General features: G+C 39.1%; 2 protein-coding genes and 1 long non-coding RNA gene across 4 annotated transcripts in view; 1 reads left to right on the top strand and 2 right to left on the bottom strand.

Moving 5' to 3' along the window:
- Nucleotides 1-1573: 1573 nt before the first annotated feature.
- On the bottom strand, nt 1574-8361 carry LOC149748063 (uncharacterized). Its single transcript, XR_016395034.1, has 2 exons — nt 7299-8361; nt 1574-6297 (listed from the first exon to the last, which is right to left on the bottom strand). It is a non-coding gene; the product is annotated as an uncharacterized LOC149748063 (long non-coding RNA).
- ARL1 (ARF like GTPase 1) lies at nt 6553-20451 on the top strand. The gene is made up of 6 exons (XM_022599778.3): nt 6553-7150; nt 8531-8668; nt 10617-10698; nt 11736-11847; nt 14916-15094; nt 16224-20451. Exons 1-6 carry the CDS (start codon nt 7147-7149, stop codon nt 16252-16254), a joined length of 546 nt encoding a protein of 181 aa, XP_022455486.1. The 5' UTR covers nt 6553-7146; the 3' UTR covers nt 16255-20451.
- The window catches only part of UTP20 (UTP20 small subunit processome component), a 94163-nt gene continuing 93628 nt past the window's right edge, over nt 20341-20875 (bottom strand). For both annotated transcript variants that reach the window (XM_022599776.2, XM_089921166.1), the window contains one exon: nt 20341-20669. In XM_022599776.2, coding sequence (XP_022455484.2) covers nt 20514-20669 — 156 coding nt within the window. In that variant the 3' untranslated portion in view covers nt 20341-20513. The remainder of the gene's footprint in view (nt 20670-20875) is intronic.

The following is a 20875-nucleotide window of genomic DNA, read 5'->3' as shown; positions in this document are numbered from 1 at the left end:
GAGAAAGAAGCAAGTCTGCATTAACCGATAAGTGGTAAGGTAAAGTAGAATTTGGATCACTGAGCAGAGAAATAGGGAAGTTGAGAGAGTGAACCATATTTGGGGAGTTTTGTTTGTTTTACTTTTTAGTTGGGGGAGAGATATGTTCAATTTTAGATATGTGGATCTTGAATGCATGTTCATAGAGAACCCTCTAGTAAGGAGGAGGAGGTTCAGGACTGTAGCTTAAGAGAAAAGCAGAGTTGAGGCAATGATTGATCAGATGCTTTTTCCTCCTAACAACCCATTTGAATCACTGGAAAGTAAATAGAACTGATTGTGCAACTTGAAGTTGTCCGTTGATGGTTAATTACATTTTGTTTATTTTTAAATAAAGCTCCAAACCTTTGCTTTCTTAGCTGCGAACAACACAAGCAATTTTAGTGATCTCAATCATGACTATTATGTTCACTAATATGACTTTATTTCCTTTTCCTGTTAGTGCAACAGTAACAGCAAAAAATGACAATAACAAAGTTTTTTTTTTGTTTAATTCCATTTTCAAAGTCCTACTCTAGTACATTTTGTCTGTGTGTTCATTTTTTAAATATATTGGCTGGAACCTCTCTGGTGGCACAGTGGTTAAGAATCCACCTGCCAATGCAGGGGACACGCGTTCGAGCCCTGGTCCAGGAAGGTCCCACATGCTGCGAAGCAACTAAGCCCGTGCGCCACAACTACTGAGCCTGAGCTCTAGAGCCCGCGAGCCACAACTACTGAAGCCTGCACGCCTAGGGCCTGTGCTCCGCAACAACAGAAGCCACCGCAACAACAGAAGCCACCGCAACAACAGAAGCCACCGCAACGAGAAGCCCACGCATCACAACAAAGAGTAGCCCCCGCTTGCCGCAGCTAGAGAAAGCCTGTGCACAACAACGAAGACCCAACGCAGACATAAATAAATAAATAAATAAATAAATAAATGTATTGGTTAACTTCAAAAGCCACAGCTATCTTGTATCATACAAGATTTGAACAACTGTATAAATGGTCATTATAGTCAATGCATAGCTGAGTGGTTTAAATTCCTCAAAAGTTAATTGTGTAATTTAATTTTAACATGTAGATTTTGTGCTATATTTACCTATTATGCTCTTGCTCTCCCCCAGCTCCTGGCAAGATTTATTGACTATTCAAACTACTAGCTTCTGTAAGCTCCTCTATCTGGCATATCCACGTGTGGCATTCTCTCTCATCTGGTAGGGACTGGATGAATCCTGCTGTGGTAGACTTGGTGGATGGAGTGTCCAGGGGTGATACCTGGGCACTAATGCCATTTCTCAGTGGTAGATCTCTCTTACATATCTGCAGTGTTGGCTCAGTTTATATAACAGGGCTTCCATGTCGGTCTCCAAAGAGACCCTTGCAATCTAGACAAATACATTCACTTTCTAGGAGAGAAAACAGAGATTCCACAAGGAAAATTCAGAGTTATGGTTGATGGTATGGGCTTTGGTGTTAGATTAGGGCTCAAATCCAGGCTCTGTCCGTTTTAACCAGATGACCTTGGGTAAGTAGAAACAAATAAGCCAAAAAAGCCAAGTAGTTTACTTTTATTAAAAGAGTAATCCATGGTATAAAATTCAAACAGCACAAAGGGTATACAAGAAAAAGTGTCTCCCTGCACTTCAGATCTGCAGTCTACTCTGCAGAGGAACCATTCCTAAGGGTTTCTTGTACAAACGTTCAGAATTTCACGCATATGCATAGCATAATACAAATGTGGCTGTGTAAATGTGCAAGCATATCTATGTCAATTCCCGTAAGCGAAATTTTTGTCAGGGGTATATGTGCATTTAAAATTTTGTATGTAGATGCTGCTGAATGGTCACCCACAAGATTGCACAGTGGATGAGAGCGACAATTTTCCCACGTGCCACTTCTTAAAAAATTTACCAGATAGGTGGAAATGTCATCCTAATGTGGTTTCTTCAAATGTTTTTAAAAATATAACACATAGAAAAACACACAAAATATAAATGTACTATTCAATGAATTATCAAAGAAGCAAAGAAGTCAGGTCAAAAAACAGAATATCAGAACATTCCAGAAACTTTCCTCATGCTTCCACCTACCCACTTTCTCCTTTCCAAAAATTTACATTATAGTTCAGTTTTGCCTGGTTTTGAACTTATATGCACGGAATCATATACAGTATGCTTTCTTTGGTGTCTGCTTCTTTTGTTCAATTATGTGTTTATATTTCTCCAGTATACAACTGTAGTTCTTTCATTTGCCTTGTTATATAGATGTCCATCATGTAAATACATTGCAATTTATGAATCCATTCTACTATTGACAGATATTTGGGTTGTTTACAGTTTTTTATTTTTATGAATAATGCTATGTAAATATTTTTATACATGTCTCTTGGTACACATGTGCATCCATTTCTGTTACGTCTATACCTAGGAGTATGGCACTGCCATAGTCATGTCAAGATCAGTCTAGCTTTTGTGAGGATGAAAGACCACATGGAGAGAGAGGCCAACCAAGTCAGCCAATGTACCAGCTGAATATAGCTGTGTGAATAACCTCCAGCAAGATCAGAAGAACTGCCTGGCCAATCCATATGATTGTGATAAGTAATAATTACTGCTGGTTTAAGTCCCTACATTTTGAAGCAGTTTGTTACACGGCAATAAACTGACATATAGAAATTGGTACTAGAGATGGGGTACATAGAAATTTAAAATACATGGCATTGACTTTGGAACCATACTGTGGGTGGAGGCTGGGAAAATGAAGAGGCTGTTAGTGAGAGCTGAAGGACTGGCAAAAATCTTTCAGGGTAAACAGCTGTGCAACAGTGGATAAAAATGTTCCCTGTAGTAACTTGAAATATAGATAACACAGTGAATGAACTTGCCTAGCTGGCTGAGTTATTTCCAGGCAGAATATTGAGCGTGTCATTTGGCTTCTTAGAGCTGAGTATAAGCAATGGGAAGAGAGAAAGACACTAGAGAACTGTTCAGTTTGTAAGAAGAATTTGGAGGAGATACAGAGAGCCCAGGCTTCCTGGGTTAGAAAATAAAATGGTTCCTTATCCCAGGTTTCTCCAGCTGGCAAGAATTTCAAAATAAGAAATGCCCCCACCTTTCTATAATGAGATTTGAGAGGAAATAAAGCAATGAGAGAGAAACTCTCACTTCTGGTATAATAGCTTCGATAGAGAGACAAGGCAGTCTTGCCCTCAGGAAAAAGAGGAAGGTGGGAGGAAGGGGCTGGGTTGGTCAAGAGGGTGGTTTATGAAAGATCTGAGACCATGGACATTGGGCTACTGTGGCGTGTGTTATGTCCTCCCTAGTGAGTGAGGTCCTGCTTCCTCAGCTCTCCAGGGCAGAAGACAATCACAGCAAGACATAGTTTAGGAAGAGCCATTAATACTGTACTTAATGCCAGCCACATCCACTCCAAGGGGACAAATACTGGTAAGAAAATAACTGTGAATACCTAGTGTGTCCAGCTACTATAACTTCCCCCTTCCTGCACCCTTATTCATGCATATGGTGCATATGAAAGCAAATATGATCCTCCAGTGGACACTGTTCCCCTAGCCACAGCTGACTGGTCCAAGTGTGGGCACCTGATTACAAAGAGTTTAGTGAGTGGGTGCAAATGGTAGGGATAATTTTGGAACAAGAGTGGCTATGAAGTATGGCCATAAACTGATAATTATTACAGATGGGTGTTAGGTACATGGGTGCTCACTGTTAACTATTCTCTCAAAAGAATATTATGAAATTTTGAAATTGTATCTCAAATGAGAATACGATGGAAGTGCTGACTAAGGGTTAAGAACCCTTAGTCTCAAAAAACTCAAAATATTCAGGAATTAGTTTAACCAAAGGTACAAGACCTGTACACTGAAAACTATAAAACGTTGTTGAAAACAAGTAAAGATGACCGTAATAAATGGAAAAACATCCCACATTCATGAATGGGGAAGACTCACTATTACAATGGCAATACTCCTCAAATTAATCTATGAAGTCAGTACAATCCTTATCAAAATTCCAACTGCCTTTCTTTGCATAAACAAACAAGCTGATCCTAAAATTCAATATGGAAATGCAAGGGATCCAGGATAGCCAAGACAATTTTTTTTTAAAATAAATTTATTTATTTTAATTTTGGCTGCATTGAGTCTCCGTTGCTGCATGCGGGCTTTCTCTAGTTGTGGAGATACCATATGACCCAGCAATTCCACTCCTAGGCATATAACTAAGAGAACTGAAGACGTGTATTTCCACAAAAACATGTACACAAATGTTTGTAGCATCATTATTCAAAGAGCCAAAAAATGGGAACTCAAATATCCATCAACTGATGAATGGATAAACAAAACATGGTATATCCATACAACAGAATATTACTTAGCAGTAAAAAGGAATGAAGTACTTCATACATGCCACAACATGGATTAACCTTGAAAACATTATGGTAAGTGAAATAAGCCAGACGCAAAAGGACAAATAGTGTATGATTTCACTTATATGAAATATCTAAAATAGGCAAATTCATAGCTACAGAAAGGTTATCAGCAGCTAGGAGGGGAGCAGTAGGGAGTTATTGCTTAATGGGTATAGAGTTTCTGTTTGGGGTGATGAAAACATTCTGGGATTAGACAGTGGTGACTGTTGCAAACCTTGTGGATATACTAAAAACCACTGAATTGGACACTTAAAAATGATATTATTGTATGTGAATTATTTCTCAATTAAAAGAAGACCCCTTAGTCTAAAGAGAAATTCTTTGACGACAAAGTACATGTTATTGAAAGGAAACATTTGAAATACAATACATAATTTGTGAAAATCACACACCTCGTAGTGAGAGAGTAGCACTGACATATATACACTACCAAATGTAAAATAGATAGCTAGTGGAAAGCAGCCGCATAGCACATGGAGATGAGCTCTGTGCTCTGTGACCACCTGGAGGGGTGGGATAGGGAGGGTGGGAGGGACATACAAGAGGGAGGGGCTATGGGGATATATGTATGCATATGGCTGATTCACTTTGTTGTACAGCAGAAACTAAAACAACATTGTAAAGCAATTATACTCCAATAAAGATGTATATAAAAAAAGAAAAATCACACACCTAGTTATGATTTCAAAACATTCCTTAGTTTAAAAGACAATTATAAATACACAGCATTAAGTCCTTCTAAAGCTTATATTTATTATACTTATATATTTATACTTACTATATTTCATAGGTTTCTGCTTCATGGAATAAAATCTGAGCAAAAGAAAGTAACTTCCACTAGGTAATGTAACGCACAGAAATGTTTAAGTTTCTAACTTAGGAAACTACAGTATGGTCATGTATTTGCAAATCAATTTACCAAATGTATAGATCACGGCTCAGTTACAGAAGGCATCATGACGCAGTTACTCCAGGCCTGGAAGTCAAATGATCAGAGTTGCTGTCCTGGCTCTATCACTTAGCTTGTTCTACTTCTTCATGTGCAATTGAGATGTTTGGAATTGAGGTTCCTTCCAGCTTTAAAATTTTAAACTTATTTGATCGTATTGTGGCTTTATAGTCAAAAGAATTTTGAAATTGTTTTACTTGCTTGGACTGCATTTAAACATTCAATTTTAAAATTTAATAAATTATTACTGGACCGTAAGATTTGAAAAGGATTAAATTGTCTACTCCACTTTTAATCAATTAGACCAACTGATCTCATTCTGCTGAGAATTAGCCTGAAGCAATACCACCATCTGGTGGTTCCTCTTCAAATATAACAACTTTCTTGAAGAAGAGAGCTTGGCCTCTCCTATCAAATAGGACAGGTGGTTCAGATATGCCTAGTTTAGGAAACAAGTTTAATAATATTGCATAATATATGTTTAAGTTAACTAATGTTTATGTTATTGGCCTTAAAAACGTATAATTCAACACATTCTCTCAAATATTTGTTTAGCGCCCAAGTGCAAGAACAAAACAAACAAAAATACTTGCATTCATAGATGTTACATTCTAGTGAGAGGCAATAGACAATAAATAAGCATAGTAAGTAAGTAAATTATGTTTAGTGGCAACTTCTAAAAAATCAGTATGAGGGGGATGTAGAGTAGGTTGCAATTTTAAATATTAATAACATTTGAGCAAAGACTTGAAAGAGGTGAGGTCAATTCCAAATGTTTGAAGAATAAAATTCCACAGACTTATAAACTGTTTACCTTTAATTCTAGCACGCTGCTATACTTGTTTCCTCAAACGTTTCCTTTTGGTAAGCAGGAACTGTAAAAACAGGTCAACAGTAACAGGAATGACCGCATTTTAAAAAACGATGTTGCCTTCAAAATACATACCTTTCCTATAGAGTAATGACTGCCTTTAGCTAGCATCGGAGAAGGTACAGGTAGAAGAAAGGAGGGAGGGACGCTAACGCTGACCCTGCAGGCCACTGCGACGCCAAAAATCTCGTTGGCGGCCTCAGTTTAGGCGGCTCCGCATTGGTGGCGCGGGGCTCTTCCTATTATTATAAAGTAGCCCTCTTTCCTAGTCGGAGGAAGGAGCCAGGGGAAAATCGGGTCAACGCCCGCAGGGCGCTTCAGGACAAGCAATTTCTGCGACGTCGCAAGCTGCGCCCGCTTCCAGTCAGGCTGCCGCATCGAGGCCCAACGCGCATTCCCGGTTGGCGGATTCACCACTTCTTGGTGTCAGAATTTAAAATGAAAATTCGAACTTCCCTATTTCGGAAGCCTTTCCTGTCCAAGAAAACAGAAGCAGGGGAGACTTGGAGTCCTTGAATTTTTTTTATTTTCCTTGCGGCTTCCGCAGTATCTACACCCTGCGCGCCGGGGACTTGCGTCGAAAGTGACGGCGCGGACGCTCAGGCCGCCGTTCCCGGCGCGCAGTCGCGGCGGCCTCGCTCCCGCCCCCGCCGGGAGGTCCGACGTGGAAGTTGCTGGCTGACCAGGCTTCCAAGGAAACCCCCTGGGAACCAGAGCCCGAGGCCGAGCCGGAGCCGGAGCCGGAGCGCAGGCCCAGGCGAGGGGAGGTGGCGGCACCGAGGGTCGATTAGGAGTCGCTGCCGAGGCCGGGCCCAGTCTCCGCCGGTCGACGAGGGAGGACAGGCAGTTCATCATGGGTGAGGGATCTGAGAAGGGAGCCTGGGCGCGCTGAGAGGCCGAGGCCGAGGCCGAGGGCTGGGGTCTGGAGGAGGAGGAGAGGGGCCAGCCTGGAAAGCCCAGAGTAGCCAGCGTCTTAGGGCGCTGACTGCTGAGGCCGTAACTCACCTTAGCTTTTCACCTGTGTGCGTGGACCCTGCCTCGAACCTTCGCCCCCGTCTTATCCCGTTCTCCTTTTTCCCGGCGGGATAAGAGGTGAGGGCAGCGCGGGTCGGTGAACTTTTCCGTCATCCCCTCGGACCCAGCGCCACTTGCTGGATGGAGCTGGTCTTGCGAAGCTTGGCAGCGTGTCAGTCGCAGGTTTGCTCGGGTTTCTTGGGTGAAGGATGAGCTTCTGGATTCTCTCTCCGTGGTCGCTGGGACTGCGTCAGTTTAAACTCCGAAAGAGGGTGGTGCTCGTAATGTTTTACGGCCAACTTGGCACTTGTCTGCTTACCTGTATCTTTTCCTGTAGATAAGGTGGAGAAGGAAATGGGCAGGGAGTGTATTACTAGTCAGCGATGACATTTTAATCTCAGTTTTTGGAGTGCTAATTGAGGGAACTACATTGTCATCGCAAGCGTCAGGTAGAGCTTCCCTCCCCGCTAGAGCCCAAATGAAGGTGCAGATTTCTTAACTTGTTTACAACCCTCCAAATGATGCAAATTCTTTGCCTTATTTAAATACCTCAGCGATTTTCTGGGGAGTTTACTTCTTGGTCTGGAACGTCAGAAGCGCTTTCTTGTCTTTTTGCATAACCCCTTCAGTTTTTTTCTTCTGCTTCTTTTTAACCTGTAAAAGGTAGAAAGGATTTTGTCAAGTCACACCCCTTGTGTTACAAATGTTCAAGGTTCTCTAACCCATGGTGGATTCATTTTTCCAGACTTGCAGCTCTTAATTTTGCCATTTCTTGGTAAAATAACCGGGTGTTGTGTGTGGCATCAGTGATTGAAGGTACTTACTGTACAACAGTAATTGCTTTTCATGTTCAAGGACCTCATTGTCCCACTGTCATTCTGATTTGCCCTTTGGTTTCTGGGGGTAGTGAGGAGATCATGCTAAGATATCCATATTCTCTCGGTTAGAAAGTGAGCTCCATGAGGGCAGTGGTCCTGTTTCTCTTATTTTTGAGTGTATCTTCTGTGCCTGCCTGACACAGTATCCAGGACATGGTAACAATCGGTAATTACTAGTTTGATGTTGAATAATGTATTTCATTGGAAGCAAAAATATGCACCTATGAATCAAGGAAAAGATTACAGTATTATTTAATTTGCTGTAGCTTTCAAAGGGTAAGATTAAATGCTTTGTGGGCCTAGTTCATGAAATGATTTTGAAATACGTCTTTGTTATTTTTTAAGGTGGCTTTTTCTCAAGCATTTTTTCCAGTCTGTTTGGAACCCGGGAAATGAGGATTTTAATTTTGGGATTAGATGGAGCAGGAAAAACTACAATTTTGTACAGATTACAGGTTGGAGAAGTCGTTACTACTATTCCTAGTAAGTGTTGGTATGATAAACTAATTATAGGGGCTTTCTCTTTCCATCAAACATAACTTTATTTCTGAATAAATATATAATGTAATTGATAAGGTTCATAAACTTCTACTATGAGCATAATATTTATAACACTTTTTTCATAAATTTACAGACAGTTTGGTGTAATTTATGAACCCCTGTGCATGGCTGGGTTCTGCTGTTTAGGGCTGTTTTAAAAGTTGGGTAGAGTTAAGCCACCTAATCTCATTGAGAGCCAGTATCTTTGTTGATAAAATGAAGATAATAAATATACATTGGCTTTGAGGGGAAAATAAATCTAGTATATAAAATACTTTGTAAACCTGTGTAAAGAATTATATAGATATGAAGTGATATTATTACATGTGAAGTGGTTTTTTTCTGTATTTGTTACTATTTGATTAAGATTAGTTTTTCTTTAGTAATTCTATTGAATATTTTTAAAGATCTGAGTTGAAGAGACTGAGTGTTGAATCTGGTACTTAAAAATATCAAGAAAAGAAACACCTTGACTTTAAATCAATTGATATCTTAGAAGAATATTCTCCAACAGTCTTAATTTACTACATAAGAAGACTGTTCTGTTACTTATGCTATTTTCATTTGATGCCCTGAATTTACTTAGAGTAGTAAGATTAGTACATTTAAACTAATAGTTTGTAGAGTTTGCTCAAGAATATTTAAATTATGCCTTTAAAGTTACTCTGTCACTCAAGGTATTTCTATATTTAGTACTATTTAAATTTCCAGATTAAAAAAAAAGTGTAGCTTTTATGAAAGAAGAACTTTTCAAAGCCTGTGTCATCTGTTAGTTCTTTATGCCACCTTCAGTAAATTTCAGTTTCCTTGGTTTTTGCTTCTCAGAATCACCCAACTCAATCTGCTACAGTTGAGTCACGGTGGCCCCTGCAATACACATAGCCCAGTGGATTGCATTTCAGCAAATGTGGTTCATACCACGCCCTTGTCCTTTGCAAATAAACAACATTCCTAACTGAGGCTGAAGACAGTGATTACCCTGCTACTTAATTCTAAGGGAGACATCATGAACTTGCTTTTTAGTTTTTCGCTCAGGTTTGCTATAGTAATTTTTTTATACTTGCCATATACTCATAATCATTTACCAGTATAAACTTAAATCTAAAAAATTAATTGTCCAGTTATAGCTGTTAAGTCATTTTTTACTTTGATTTTTTTTTAAGTTTGTGAAATCTTAGTAATATTTGTATATGTAGCTCCTAAGTTTTTTTCAGTAACCTCTCCACCTCCTTCAGATTCCTTTCAATGGAAGATAGTAATATCTTGCCTTAGGCATGTGATGCGAGAGCTCCAGCTAAGAAGGATGGCTGGGAAAAGGGATGGGACTCCTCCCCTTTGACCATCTCGTTATGACCTTATTACAAATGAGCTCTTGAGGAAGTCTTCAGAGGGTCTGTGAGATTGCCAGCCTTAGAGAACTCAGCTTCCATAAAGAGGTATACAGCCATTGCTGTGCCCTTACCTACTGAAGTTTAGAGTCTATCTAGGCTTTCTTGGTTTTGTTCCCTGTTTATTTGCAACCTACCAAAATTCCGTTTTTTGTAATACATCTGCAACTGTCCTTTCTAAATATAACTTTCTGAACACTTTTGTATGCCAGTACTGTATTTTGAAGGGAGTTTAACATAATAGGGTTTCCATTGAGCTAAGGATTATATAATTGCAGAGGTAGCTGGGGGTTCTTATATACCCTGAAAGTGGTGTTGATCTTGCTAATTGGTGTGCATATGTGTGCATGTGTAGCACAGCATACTGTCTTATCTTAAATGGGATGATATTTGAACTAACAGTGTGATTCAGCAATTACCATTAATTGCTGAAAGTCAGATTGGATACTTTGAAGACGGAATGTATTAGTCTACATATACTGCTAATTTGATTTCTTTTCCAGCCATTGGATTTAATGTTGAGACGGTAACATACAAGAACCTAAAATTCCAAGTCTGGGATTTAGGAGGACAGACAAGTATCAGGTATGGTGCAAAGGCCAGATCATTTTGTAGTATTGAATGTTTCTTTATTGGCTCTTTTAGGGTTAACAGGAGTAAACCAAAATATGTCTTCTTTTGTAATTTAATGGGAGACACCTAGTTTAAAATGAGGTAAAACGGCCTTATTCTCTCAATTAAAATCTGAGAATTAAAGATTTTAACTAAAGAATTAAAATCTAAGGAAGCCAGTTTTTCCGATATCACTTCAATGAAAAATCTTTTCATGAAAATCTCAAGACCTAATTACTTCAGTAGTTTTGAAATAAAAAGGGTCCTCTAGTTAGTTCTTGTCAGTCCCTTCCTCTGTGAGACAGACTGTTTTGGATTTCATAAAAATACCTTTTGGGCCCACCGTTTAGGACTAACGTGAACATAAATGCCCTCTGGAATTCAAGTCTCCTGCCCAGCATCCTGTGCTTGACATGGCAACTGTGAATGTTTAGTGACTGTCACTGCTCACTCACTAGGGTACTTACCATCTTAAAAGATCAGTAGTGCATTCCCCAGACATCCTGCTGCCCGGTAACTCATTTTATTTCTTGAACCACTTTTGAGCTAGTTTCTTATTTTAGCCATTTCTACTTCGTGTCTTCAGTGATCAGTTTAATGTCTGTTACATAAAATCATATTAAAATTTTTTTTTAAAGAACTCATTCCTCTTAAGGAGTTTCTAGTTAAAATGCAACAATCAGGTCTGTGTGGAACTTTTTTTATCGGTACATTTAGTGATTTTATAGATTATAAATATATCCTCTCAGCCTAAAGTCTGAACTCATTCTGAAGCTCCTTGGTCCTGCGATTTATGTTTATCAACATTCTTTCCACCCCATCCCATCTGAGGGATATGATATATGTCCATCAGAAACAATCATTATGGCATTGATTCTGGCATGGATGGGGAAGGATTGGCAAGTAATACCCCCCACCCCATCACTGCCAAGTCCTAGCATATGAATTAACATACCAGTGTCTTCTTCTTTCAAATAATAATGTATTCTCCCTTTCTGAATTTTCTTCAGGCCATACTGGAGATGTTATTATTCAAACACAGATGCAGTCATTTATGTAGTAGACAGTTGTGACCGAGACCGAATTGGCATTTCCAAATCAGAGTTAGTTGCCATGTTGGAGGTAAGAAAACTTTATTAAAATGTGGGTAAATCATTTGTATTTGCTTGCTGTTTTTTTTTTTTTTTTTTTTTTTGTAGTACGCAGGCCTCTCACTGCTGTGGCCTCTCCCGTTGCGGAGCACAGGCTCCGGACGTGCAGGCTCAGCAGCCGTGGTTCACGGGCCCAGCCGCTCCGTGGCATGTGGGATCCTCCCGGACCGGGGCACAAACCCGTGTCCCCTGCATCGGCAGGCGGACTCTCAACCACTGCGCCACCAGGGAAGCCCTAGGAAGTAACTTTTTTTTTTTTTTTTTTGCGGTATGCGGGCCTCTCACTGATGTGGCCTCTCCTGTTGCGGAGCACAGGCTCCGGATGCGCAGGCCTAGCGGCCATGGCTCACGGGCCTATCCACTCCGCAGCATGTGGGATCTTCCCGGACCGGGGCACGAACCTGTGTCCCCTGCATCGGCAGGTAGACTCTCAACCACTGTGCCACCAGGGAAGCCCTAGGAAGTAACTTTTGTGTGTGTGTGTGTGTGTGTTACGTGGGCCTCTCACTGTTGTGGCCTCTCCCGCTGTGGAGCACAGGCTCCGGACGCGCAGGCCCAGCAGCCATGGCTCACGGGTCCAGCCGCTCCGCGGCATGTGGGATCCTCCCGGACCGGGGCACGAACCCCTGTCCCCTGCATCAGCAGGCGGACTTCCAACCACTGCGCCACCAGGGAAGCCCCAGAAGTAACTTTTAATTGATGCAATCAACTAATATTTATGTATTAGTGATATAAAGTACATGTGGAATATGAGTCAGGACTATTATATTAAAACTTACAGACACAAAATCAATTTGTTTTACTTTTGTACACAAAAAATTCTAAATGGAGTAAAGAATTATGTAAAATGGAAGTCATTATAAGGGAATATGTTTAAAATTTCTGGATTAAGAAGGTCCTTCTAAATCCAAGAATTGGAAGGAATTACAAAAGAAAAGATATATTTAATTATATTAATATTATACAAACAAACAAAAAAAATCCACAAAGCTCAGGTGCCAAACAATACAAGTTAGGGTAAAATGGGGAACCAAGACACAGTTTTACAGCCAGTGACTAAGGATTAGTGATCTTAATCGTATCAGTACCTTTTGCAAATCAATAGAAAAGTGAGCAAAAGGCATGAACCTACAATTTATAGGAGAAGAATTTATTGCTAATAACATTTGTATTTTTAATACCCTAATAATAAATAAGCATATAATGAAATGCTATGTTTGGAAAAATACATAGTTTCAATTCTACCAAAGCTGCATTGGAGATGGGCACTGTCATACACTGTTCGTGGAGTTGAAATTGTTACAGCCTCTCTGGACAGCAGTTTATTAATACATGTAACAAGAACCTGAAAAAAATTTCATACTTTGATTCCATTTTTAGAGAATTGTGTTAAGGAAATAGAGATTCACACAAAGATTTCTGTATTATGATTCTGTCACTTTGGTTTCTCTAATAGTAGAGTGAAAAGAATCTAGGAAGAATCTAATACTGGAAAAGTTATATAGTTTATGGTGCATGAATTCTTAGTGTAGAGTATAACCATTAAATTTTTTTTTACATCTTTATTGGAGTATAATTGCTTTACAATGGTGTGTTAGTTTCTGCTTTATAACAAAGTGAATCAGCTATACATATACATATGTTCCCATATCTCTTCCCTCTTGCGTCTCCCTCCCTCCCACCCTCCTTATCCCACCCCTCCAGGCGGTCACAAAGCACCGAGCTGATCTCCCTGTGCTATGCGGCTGCTTCCCACTAGCTATCTACCTTACGTTTGGTAGTGTATATATGTCCATGCCTCTCTCCCGCTTTGTCACAGCTTACCCTTCCCCCTCCCCGTATCCTCAAGTCCATTCTCTAGTAGGTCTGTGGCTTTATTCCTGTCTTACCCCTAGGTTCTTCATGACATTTTTTTTTCTTAAATTCCATATATATGTGTTAGCATATGGTATTTGTCTTTCTCTTTCTGACTTACTTCACTCTGTATGACAGGCTCTAGGTCCATCCACCTCATTACAAATAGCTCAATTTTACTCAATAGCTGAGTAATATTCCATTGTATATATGTGCCACATCTTCTTTATCCATTCATCCGATGATGGACACTTAGGTTGTTTCCATCTCCGGGCTATTGTAAATAGAGCTGCAATGAACATTTTGGTATGTGACTCTTTTTGAATTATGGTTTTCTCAGGGTATATGCCCAGTAGTGGGATTGCTGGGTCATATGGTAGTTCTATTTGTAGTTTTTTAAAGAACCTTCATACTGTTCGCCATAGTGGCTGTACCATTAATGTTTTAAAATTTTTTTTGAGGGACTTCCCTGGTGGCGCAGTGGTTAAGAATCTGCCTGCTAATGTAGGGGACATGGGTTCAAGCCCTGGTCCAGGAAGATCCCACATGCCGCAGAGCAACTAAGCCCGTGCACCACAAATACCGAGCCTGCGCTCTACAGCCTGTGAGCCACAACTACTGAGCCCGTGTGCCACAACTACTGAAGCCTGTGTGCCTAGGGCCCATGCTCCACAACAAGAGAAGCCACTGCAATGAGAAGCCCGGGCACCACAATGAAGAGTAGCCCCTGCTCGCTACAACTAGAGAAAGGCCACGCACAGCAGTGAAGCCCCAGTGCAGCCAAAAATAAATAAATAAAATTAATTAATTAAAAAAACTTTTTTTTTGATAGTTTGGAAAAACATCCACAATTTAATGTTTAGTTTATTTTTTAAAGCAGGGTATGGAACTGTATTTAAATGTGATCTTAAATGTATATATATACTAAATAAACTATAAGTATCTGAATTACAAAGCAGTAGAAAATACCCAAAATGTTAAACAGTGATCATGTTTAGGAGACAGGATTATGGGTGAAGTTTCTTTTCTTCATACTTCTCTATCATTTTAAATAATTTATAATGAACATTGTATATTAATAATTGGAAATATGCTTTTAAAATAATGGATTTTTTTTGGCATTTCTTCCCAAACTCAAGGGAGCAAATTGATTAGAAGAAATCAAACCTTTTCTATGTTATTTAGGAAGAAGAGCTGAGAAAAGCCATTTTAGTGGTGTTTGCAAATAAGCAGGACATGGAACAGGCCATGACTCCCTCAGAGATGGCAAATTCACTTGGGTTACCTGCCTTGAAGGACCGAAAATGGCAAATATTCAAAACTTCAGCAACCAAAGGCACTGGCCTTGATGAGGCAATGGAATGGTAAGTATGTTTCCAGCAGCCATCTGTGTGTACATGCGCTGTGTACATACATGTGTCATTTCCCTTTGGTCTTAAGGATGAAATTCAGATTATTTATCAGTTTACCATATTGTTCCTCCGCCCTTTTCTTCCACTGGTCTTCATGTACATCTGCTTTTATTTCAACCACACCTAATTATAGTTAGATAAGCCACCAGCTCTCTGCTGTATTTCTAGCTTTTTCCCCTACCTCACCGCACCCTCTAGTTCCGTATCCTTCAGGAGTTAGGTTAAGGTTCTGTGTTTCTCAAGAGCCTTCCCTGACATAACTTCATGCCCACTGCCTTACCACACACATAGAGGTCCTTGTCACAGGTCAGTGATACAGTAGTACTTATTACACTGTCTTGTAGTTGGTTTGTGCATCTGCTCATTAAATTGTCATCTCCTTGAAGACTGAGACTAGTTTTCATCTCTGAATTATCCACATCTGGTCTGGCTGTAGTAGTAGCAGCCTGGAAAGTGGATATCTGGTGGTTTTTGATTATTTATTTATTTATTATTTTTAAAATATTTATTTATTTATTTTTGGCTGCATTGTATCTTCGTTGCTGCATGTGGGCTTTCTCTGGTTGTGGTGAGCGGGGGCTACTGTTTGTTGTAGTGCATGGGCTTCTCATTTGCAGTGGCTTCCCGTGGAGCACAGGCTCTAGGCGCATGGGCTTCAGTAGTTGCAGCACGTAGGCTCAGTAGTTGCGGTGCATGGGGTCAGTCGTTGCGGCGCGTGGGCTCTAGAGCACAGGCTCAGTAGTTGTGGCTCACGGGCTTAGTTGCTCTGTGGCGTGTGGGATCTTCCTGGACCAGGGATTGAACCCGTGTCCCCTGCACTGGCAGGCACATTCTTAACCACTGCCCCACCAGGGAAGTCCCTGGTCTTTTTTGATTATTCATTCAAAGCATAGAGAAAGTGAAAGCTAAAAGACCCTCATGGCAATTGAGTCCATAACCTCATTCTTTTAATATAGCTGTCTTAGCCTTCATCATTTAAAGTGCTTTGGAATCCACCTCCAGTATAAAATTTATATAATAAATGATCTATACCTGAAAGTTTGAAGTTAATCTTATGAAACTGTTCATTTTCTCTTCACAGGTTAGTTGAAACACTAAAGAGCAGACAGTAATTCAGTCACTTCTGCTCCTTTGAAACGAAGACCACATCACATATCCCTTTGGAAACAGTTAAAGTGTGCTTCACACTACTAAATGTTAAAACTGTATGATTGTCAGCATATACCAAACTGACTGCAACATTTGTAATAAGTATTAAAAATAAGTATTTGGTTGGAAGGGTAACTCATTGTGATTGAATCAACTGAATGTGTGTTCTGTATAATGTAAAATATTCCTTCCTTGTTATCTTGTGTTAAGGTATATATTCTATTTGTATGGAATTCTTATTCAGATACAGTCCTATTAAAGAATGTACTCTTATTGAGGAAAAAGCCCTCCAATTTTAAATTAGTGGTTGTAGCTTGTTTGTATTAACACTAAAAAATATCTTAACTCAGATTTTTTTCCCCCTAAAATGAATTAAGTTTTTCCAAAGATTAGGCTCAATAGAGTAGGCTAGGAACCTAGCGTGGGTTAATTACAGTCTTCATTTGCTTAATGACCACTTTAAGCTGTTTCATTTAAAAGCTTTTGGTTATAGGTGTGAAGTTGAAGTAATTATTTTGGTGGCTATCTTCACTGACTTATCTGTAATTATCATTTTATAGTATTTATGGTTGTTGGAAATTTTTACAGATTTGGGCCTTCCTAGTTAGTTTGTACAGGAACCCTGTGAGGTAGCTAGGACATCATTTTTACATCTTCATTTTTATGGACATGGACCCAAAATTCTGATAGACTGGCTTGACCAGTGTCACCTGCTAGGGAGGTGGGAAGAGGGCTTAAAGTGAGACTTCACAGGGTCAGAAGCTTGTCCCATAAACTATACCATAAATTCCTGAAAATGCCAACATTGACAACACAGCTTAACTCCTTATATAAAATTAAGCTAATTGAAGTAGACACATTACAATCAAAATAATGTCTATAAATTTATTTGTCCTTACTAGTAGAGGTAGTAAAAACAATCCCAAATGGTTATATTTTTTGGAGTTCACAACACATTAAAGAAAATTTCACATGAAAGGAAATTTTTTAAAAAGATGTATTTTAAGCAGCATTGTAAAAGATGTTTTTGCTGCCTTTGATTCCTTTTATCTACCTGTAACTGAACATGTAAATTTGATTGGTGAAAAGTCAAAATCTTATTGATTCTACAGGGAGAATTAAGTATTCGTTTAAAAATTAGGCTTACAGCTGCTAGGCTGTCAAAAACAATTATATTCTAAGGGACTTCTTAAAGGAACTTTTCAAACAACCCAGTCTACAGTATGACAGAAGTAAATAAGAGTCCTTAGTAATTACTAAAACTGGGAGCAATTTTTTCATTTTTTTAGTTGGACAAGCAGCATTTAAAAAATTAGATGCCAGTAAAGAGAACTTAATACCATTGTGCCCCTCAGGTCTCAGGAAAGCTAGTGGTCATTCAGCTCACATGAATGTGACTTTCTTTTCTAATCTGTGGGACTTTTCTTGTTCTCTAGCACCCATTCCTAATTTGATTTCTTGGAAAGCTTTTGGAGACCTTCTTCCCAGGACAGGTGTTCCCAGTGCACCTAATATTACTAACTGAGCATATAACTAACATTGTTTCATGGTTTCCAAGGCACTCCTGATGGGCAGACTGTCTTTTTCATGTTTGTATCCGTAGCATCCAGTATGGTGCTTGGCACATTATGGCACCTCAGAATATGTACCTCAAATAGTATGCTTTTATATTTGTCAGCTAGGAAATAGTACATCTGCAGTTTATACTTGGGTCTGGTCAGTGGCACATACCTACTGCTGGGCTTGTACCCAAGTGGCTAAATACTCCCCAGTGGTTCAAGAACACTGTGAACGTAGAAGTCAGTGGAGGGGCGGCCCTGGCAGGCAAGTGCTGCCTGACGTGTAGCCCTGGTAGCGAAGGCCAGCACTTGGATGATCCTGAGCCCTCTGGTTTGTCACAAAGAATAGGATGGGGTAAATGGAGCATACACTTATTTTAATATGGTATGAGTTATAAGGTCCTTATCTAGCAGGAAACAACTGTACAGGTATGTTACAGGAGTTTGAAAGTTCTCATTTATAAAAATCTACCGAGTATTGTTTTGTGAGAAGCCTGAAAATGAAAAAAACACCAAACTTGAAATCAGAACACATGAGTTCTAGGCACAAAGGGCCACACTCCATCAGTTTTTGTTTGTTTGGTTTTTCTTTTTGAACAAATAACGTCAAAGTTTTCTTTTAGCTCTAACGTTCTGTTTTATAATTCTGGTTGGTAGTTGTGCGGTGTCATGTGATTAAATTTTCAAAAATGAGAAATTGAGGTGGAATTCTATTACCAGAATACCTGAGATGCACTTTAAATTGTGGAAATGTAAGCTCCTTGAGGGCAGGGACCATACATCATTTACTCTTGGAATCCCTTGCATCTAGTATGGTGCACTTGGCACATACTAGGCACTCAATAAATATTTACTGATTAAAACAAAGCTGTGCTCAATATACTTGAGATACTTATTCTTCCTGATTTTTGCTTTAGTATTTTGTTTTCCGATTTAAAAAGTTTTATAAAAGCAGTACATGCACTTTAAATCACTTAGAATTGAGTCTGCCTTCCAAGATGCCCTATGTTTATCCTTTTGGCACATTACAAACACCTTAGAAGTGTGAGAACTCGTTTGATATATAAGCTACATCAAAACACAAATTCTGAAGTTCATGAATGTTTGAACATTTGATTCCTATACCTTATGCTATAATATTTCTAATCCCATAATTACAAATTACAAAGAGCATGGGCTTTCAATTCTGGGTTTGAATCTTAACTCTTGCCATCTACAACCTGTGTCACCCTTAGGTAGATTATTTAATCTGAGATGAGATTCCTCATCTGTAAAATAATGAGTTTTAGGAAGCTCTCAGGAAGACTATGAGAATTAAATAAAATGTAAAGCGTAGGATAGATTCTTTCTCCCCCCTCCCTTCCAAATATACTGGGCAGTAAAGAATATTGCTTCTACATCAAGTGTATAGAGAGGCAAAAGATATGGGTGAACAAGATAATGCCAAATTGTTTTCCAAAGTGGTTTATAAGAGTGCCCTTTCCTCCATCATGCTTGCCAACATTTGGTATTGTCAGCTTTATAAATCTGAAGGGTTCAAAATGGAATTTCATTCTGATGTTAATCTGCATTTTCCTAATTATTAATGAGGCTAAATACAGGAGTGACTCAAAAAAATATTTAACTAGACATAGCTGATGCAGGAGGACTCCTACTAGTCCAGGTATTAGTCCTTTAATTTCTGGTATGGGGAGACATGGAGTCTAGGGACTCATATAGCCAGGGTGGCACCTGGGGGGGGTCTCAAGATAGTGACTACTTACTAACCAGTACATAAGTACTTTAACATTGGTATAGCCATATTTGCTAAATGTTGAGGTTTAAGGGCCATTTATATTTCCTCTGCAATGCCTATTTCTCTCTTTTGCCACTTTTCCTACTGTATTATCTTTGTTGATTCATAGGTATTCATTATATAGCCTGGGTGCTACTAATCCTTTATCAGTATATGGTACATACTATGTCCCAGTTGTATCTTTTTGTAAGTAGACGGTCTTAATTTTAATGAAGTAGAATTTATCACATCGTCCCTCCACAGACAGCACTTTTGGTCTTATTTTTCATATCTGAGAGGGCAAGCCCCTCACCCTATTCTCCTTTTTTAAAAGCATCATGGCTATTCTCGATTTACTATCTTCCATATAAATTTTAGAATCAGCTTGTTGGGATGCTATGAAGAACTCCTTTGGGATTTTGCTCAGATACGCATTTACCCAGTGGGATCCAATTGGGGATGAAAGCAACTTATGATACTGAATCCTCCTACTCATGAACACGGTTATACTTCTCCATTTGTGCAGATCTTCCTTAATGCCTTTTGATGAAGTTTTATAATTTCCTCCATACAGGTATTGCAAATCATTTGTTTGATTTATTCCTAACTTCTACATGTTGTCTTGCTATTTTAATGTGTATTTTTAAAAAGAAAAATACATTTTAAGCTCTTTATCACTAGTGTCAAATGCTTTTTAGACAGTGAAGATACAGTAGTGGTATGAAATATTTTAATTAAAAATAAGCATGAATTATATTAAACTGTATAATATACAACCTGTGCCAAAGTTTAAATTAAATAATAAAACCTATGATTTTGGACCAGCAGATACACTAGAAAGTTCATGTTTCGGGGTAAGTTGGGACAGTGTATTAACACAGGGAGCACTTTACTCCACCATTGCTAAATCTTTCAGGCTGTGGCTCTTTTGTCTCTTGGCCTTATAGCCTGGACGCAGGAACTCGATCTTTCTCTTCTTTGCTTCCTTTTTATTTTTGTGTTTCTTCAGCTTTTTCTTGGCAGCGATATCAGGATTAGTTACAAACTTGAAAAAAGAATAGAAATGTTATACCACTTTTAAAGTGACTGTTAAACCAATAAAAATCAAATGCAGAAATGGACCATTTTGTTCACCTTAAACATCACAAATGCAATACATGCCCATTGAAGAAAATCTGGAGCCCCAGTTATAAAGTCCCACTTCTCAAATACATCCAACTCCTCTTTCCTCCCTGGGTAAGTCTGACACAC

This window comes from Delphinapterus leucas, chromosome 11 (genome assembly GCF_059928025.1).
Source record: "Delphinapterus leucas isolate spDelLeu-1000000601 "Yukka" chromosome 11, BTC_Dleu_Yukka2, whole genome shotgun sequence".
Lineage (NCBI taxonomy): Eukaryota > Metazoa > Chordata > Mammalia > Artiodactyla > Monodontidae > Delphinapterus > Delphinapterus leucas.
This window is presented reverse-complemented; position numbering and strand designations above follow the sequence as displayed.

Excerpts from the sequence above, each read along its gene's own strand:
- ARL1 (XM_022599778.3), top strand. Across the intron at positions 8,669-10,616 it reads AGTCGTTACTACTATTCCTA|CCATTGGATTTAATGTTGAG; the intron begins GTAAGTGTTGGT and ends TTTCTTTTCCAG. Across the intron at positions 15,095-16,223 it reads CTTGATGAGGCAATGGAATG|GTTAGTTGAAACACTAAAGA; the intron begins GTAAGTATGTTT and ends TTCTCTTCACAG.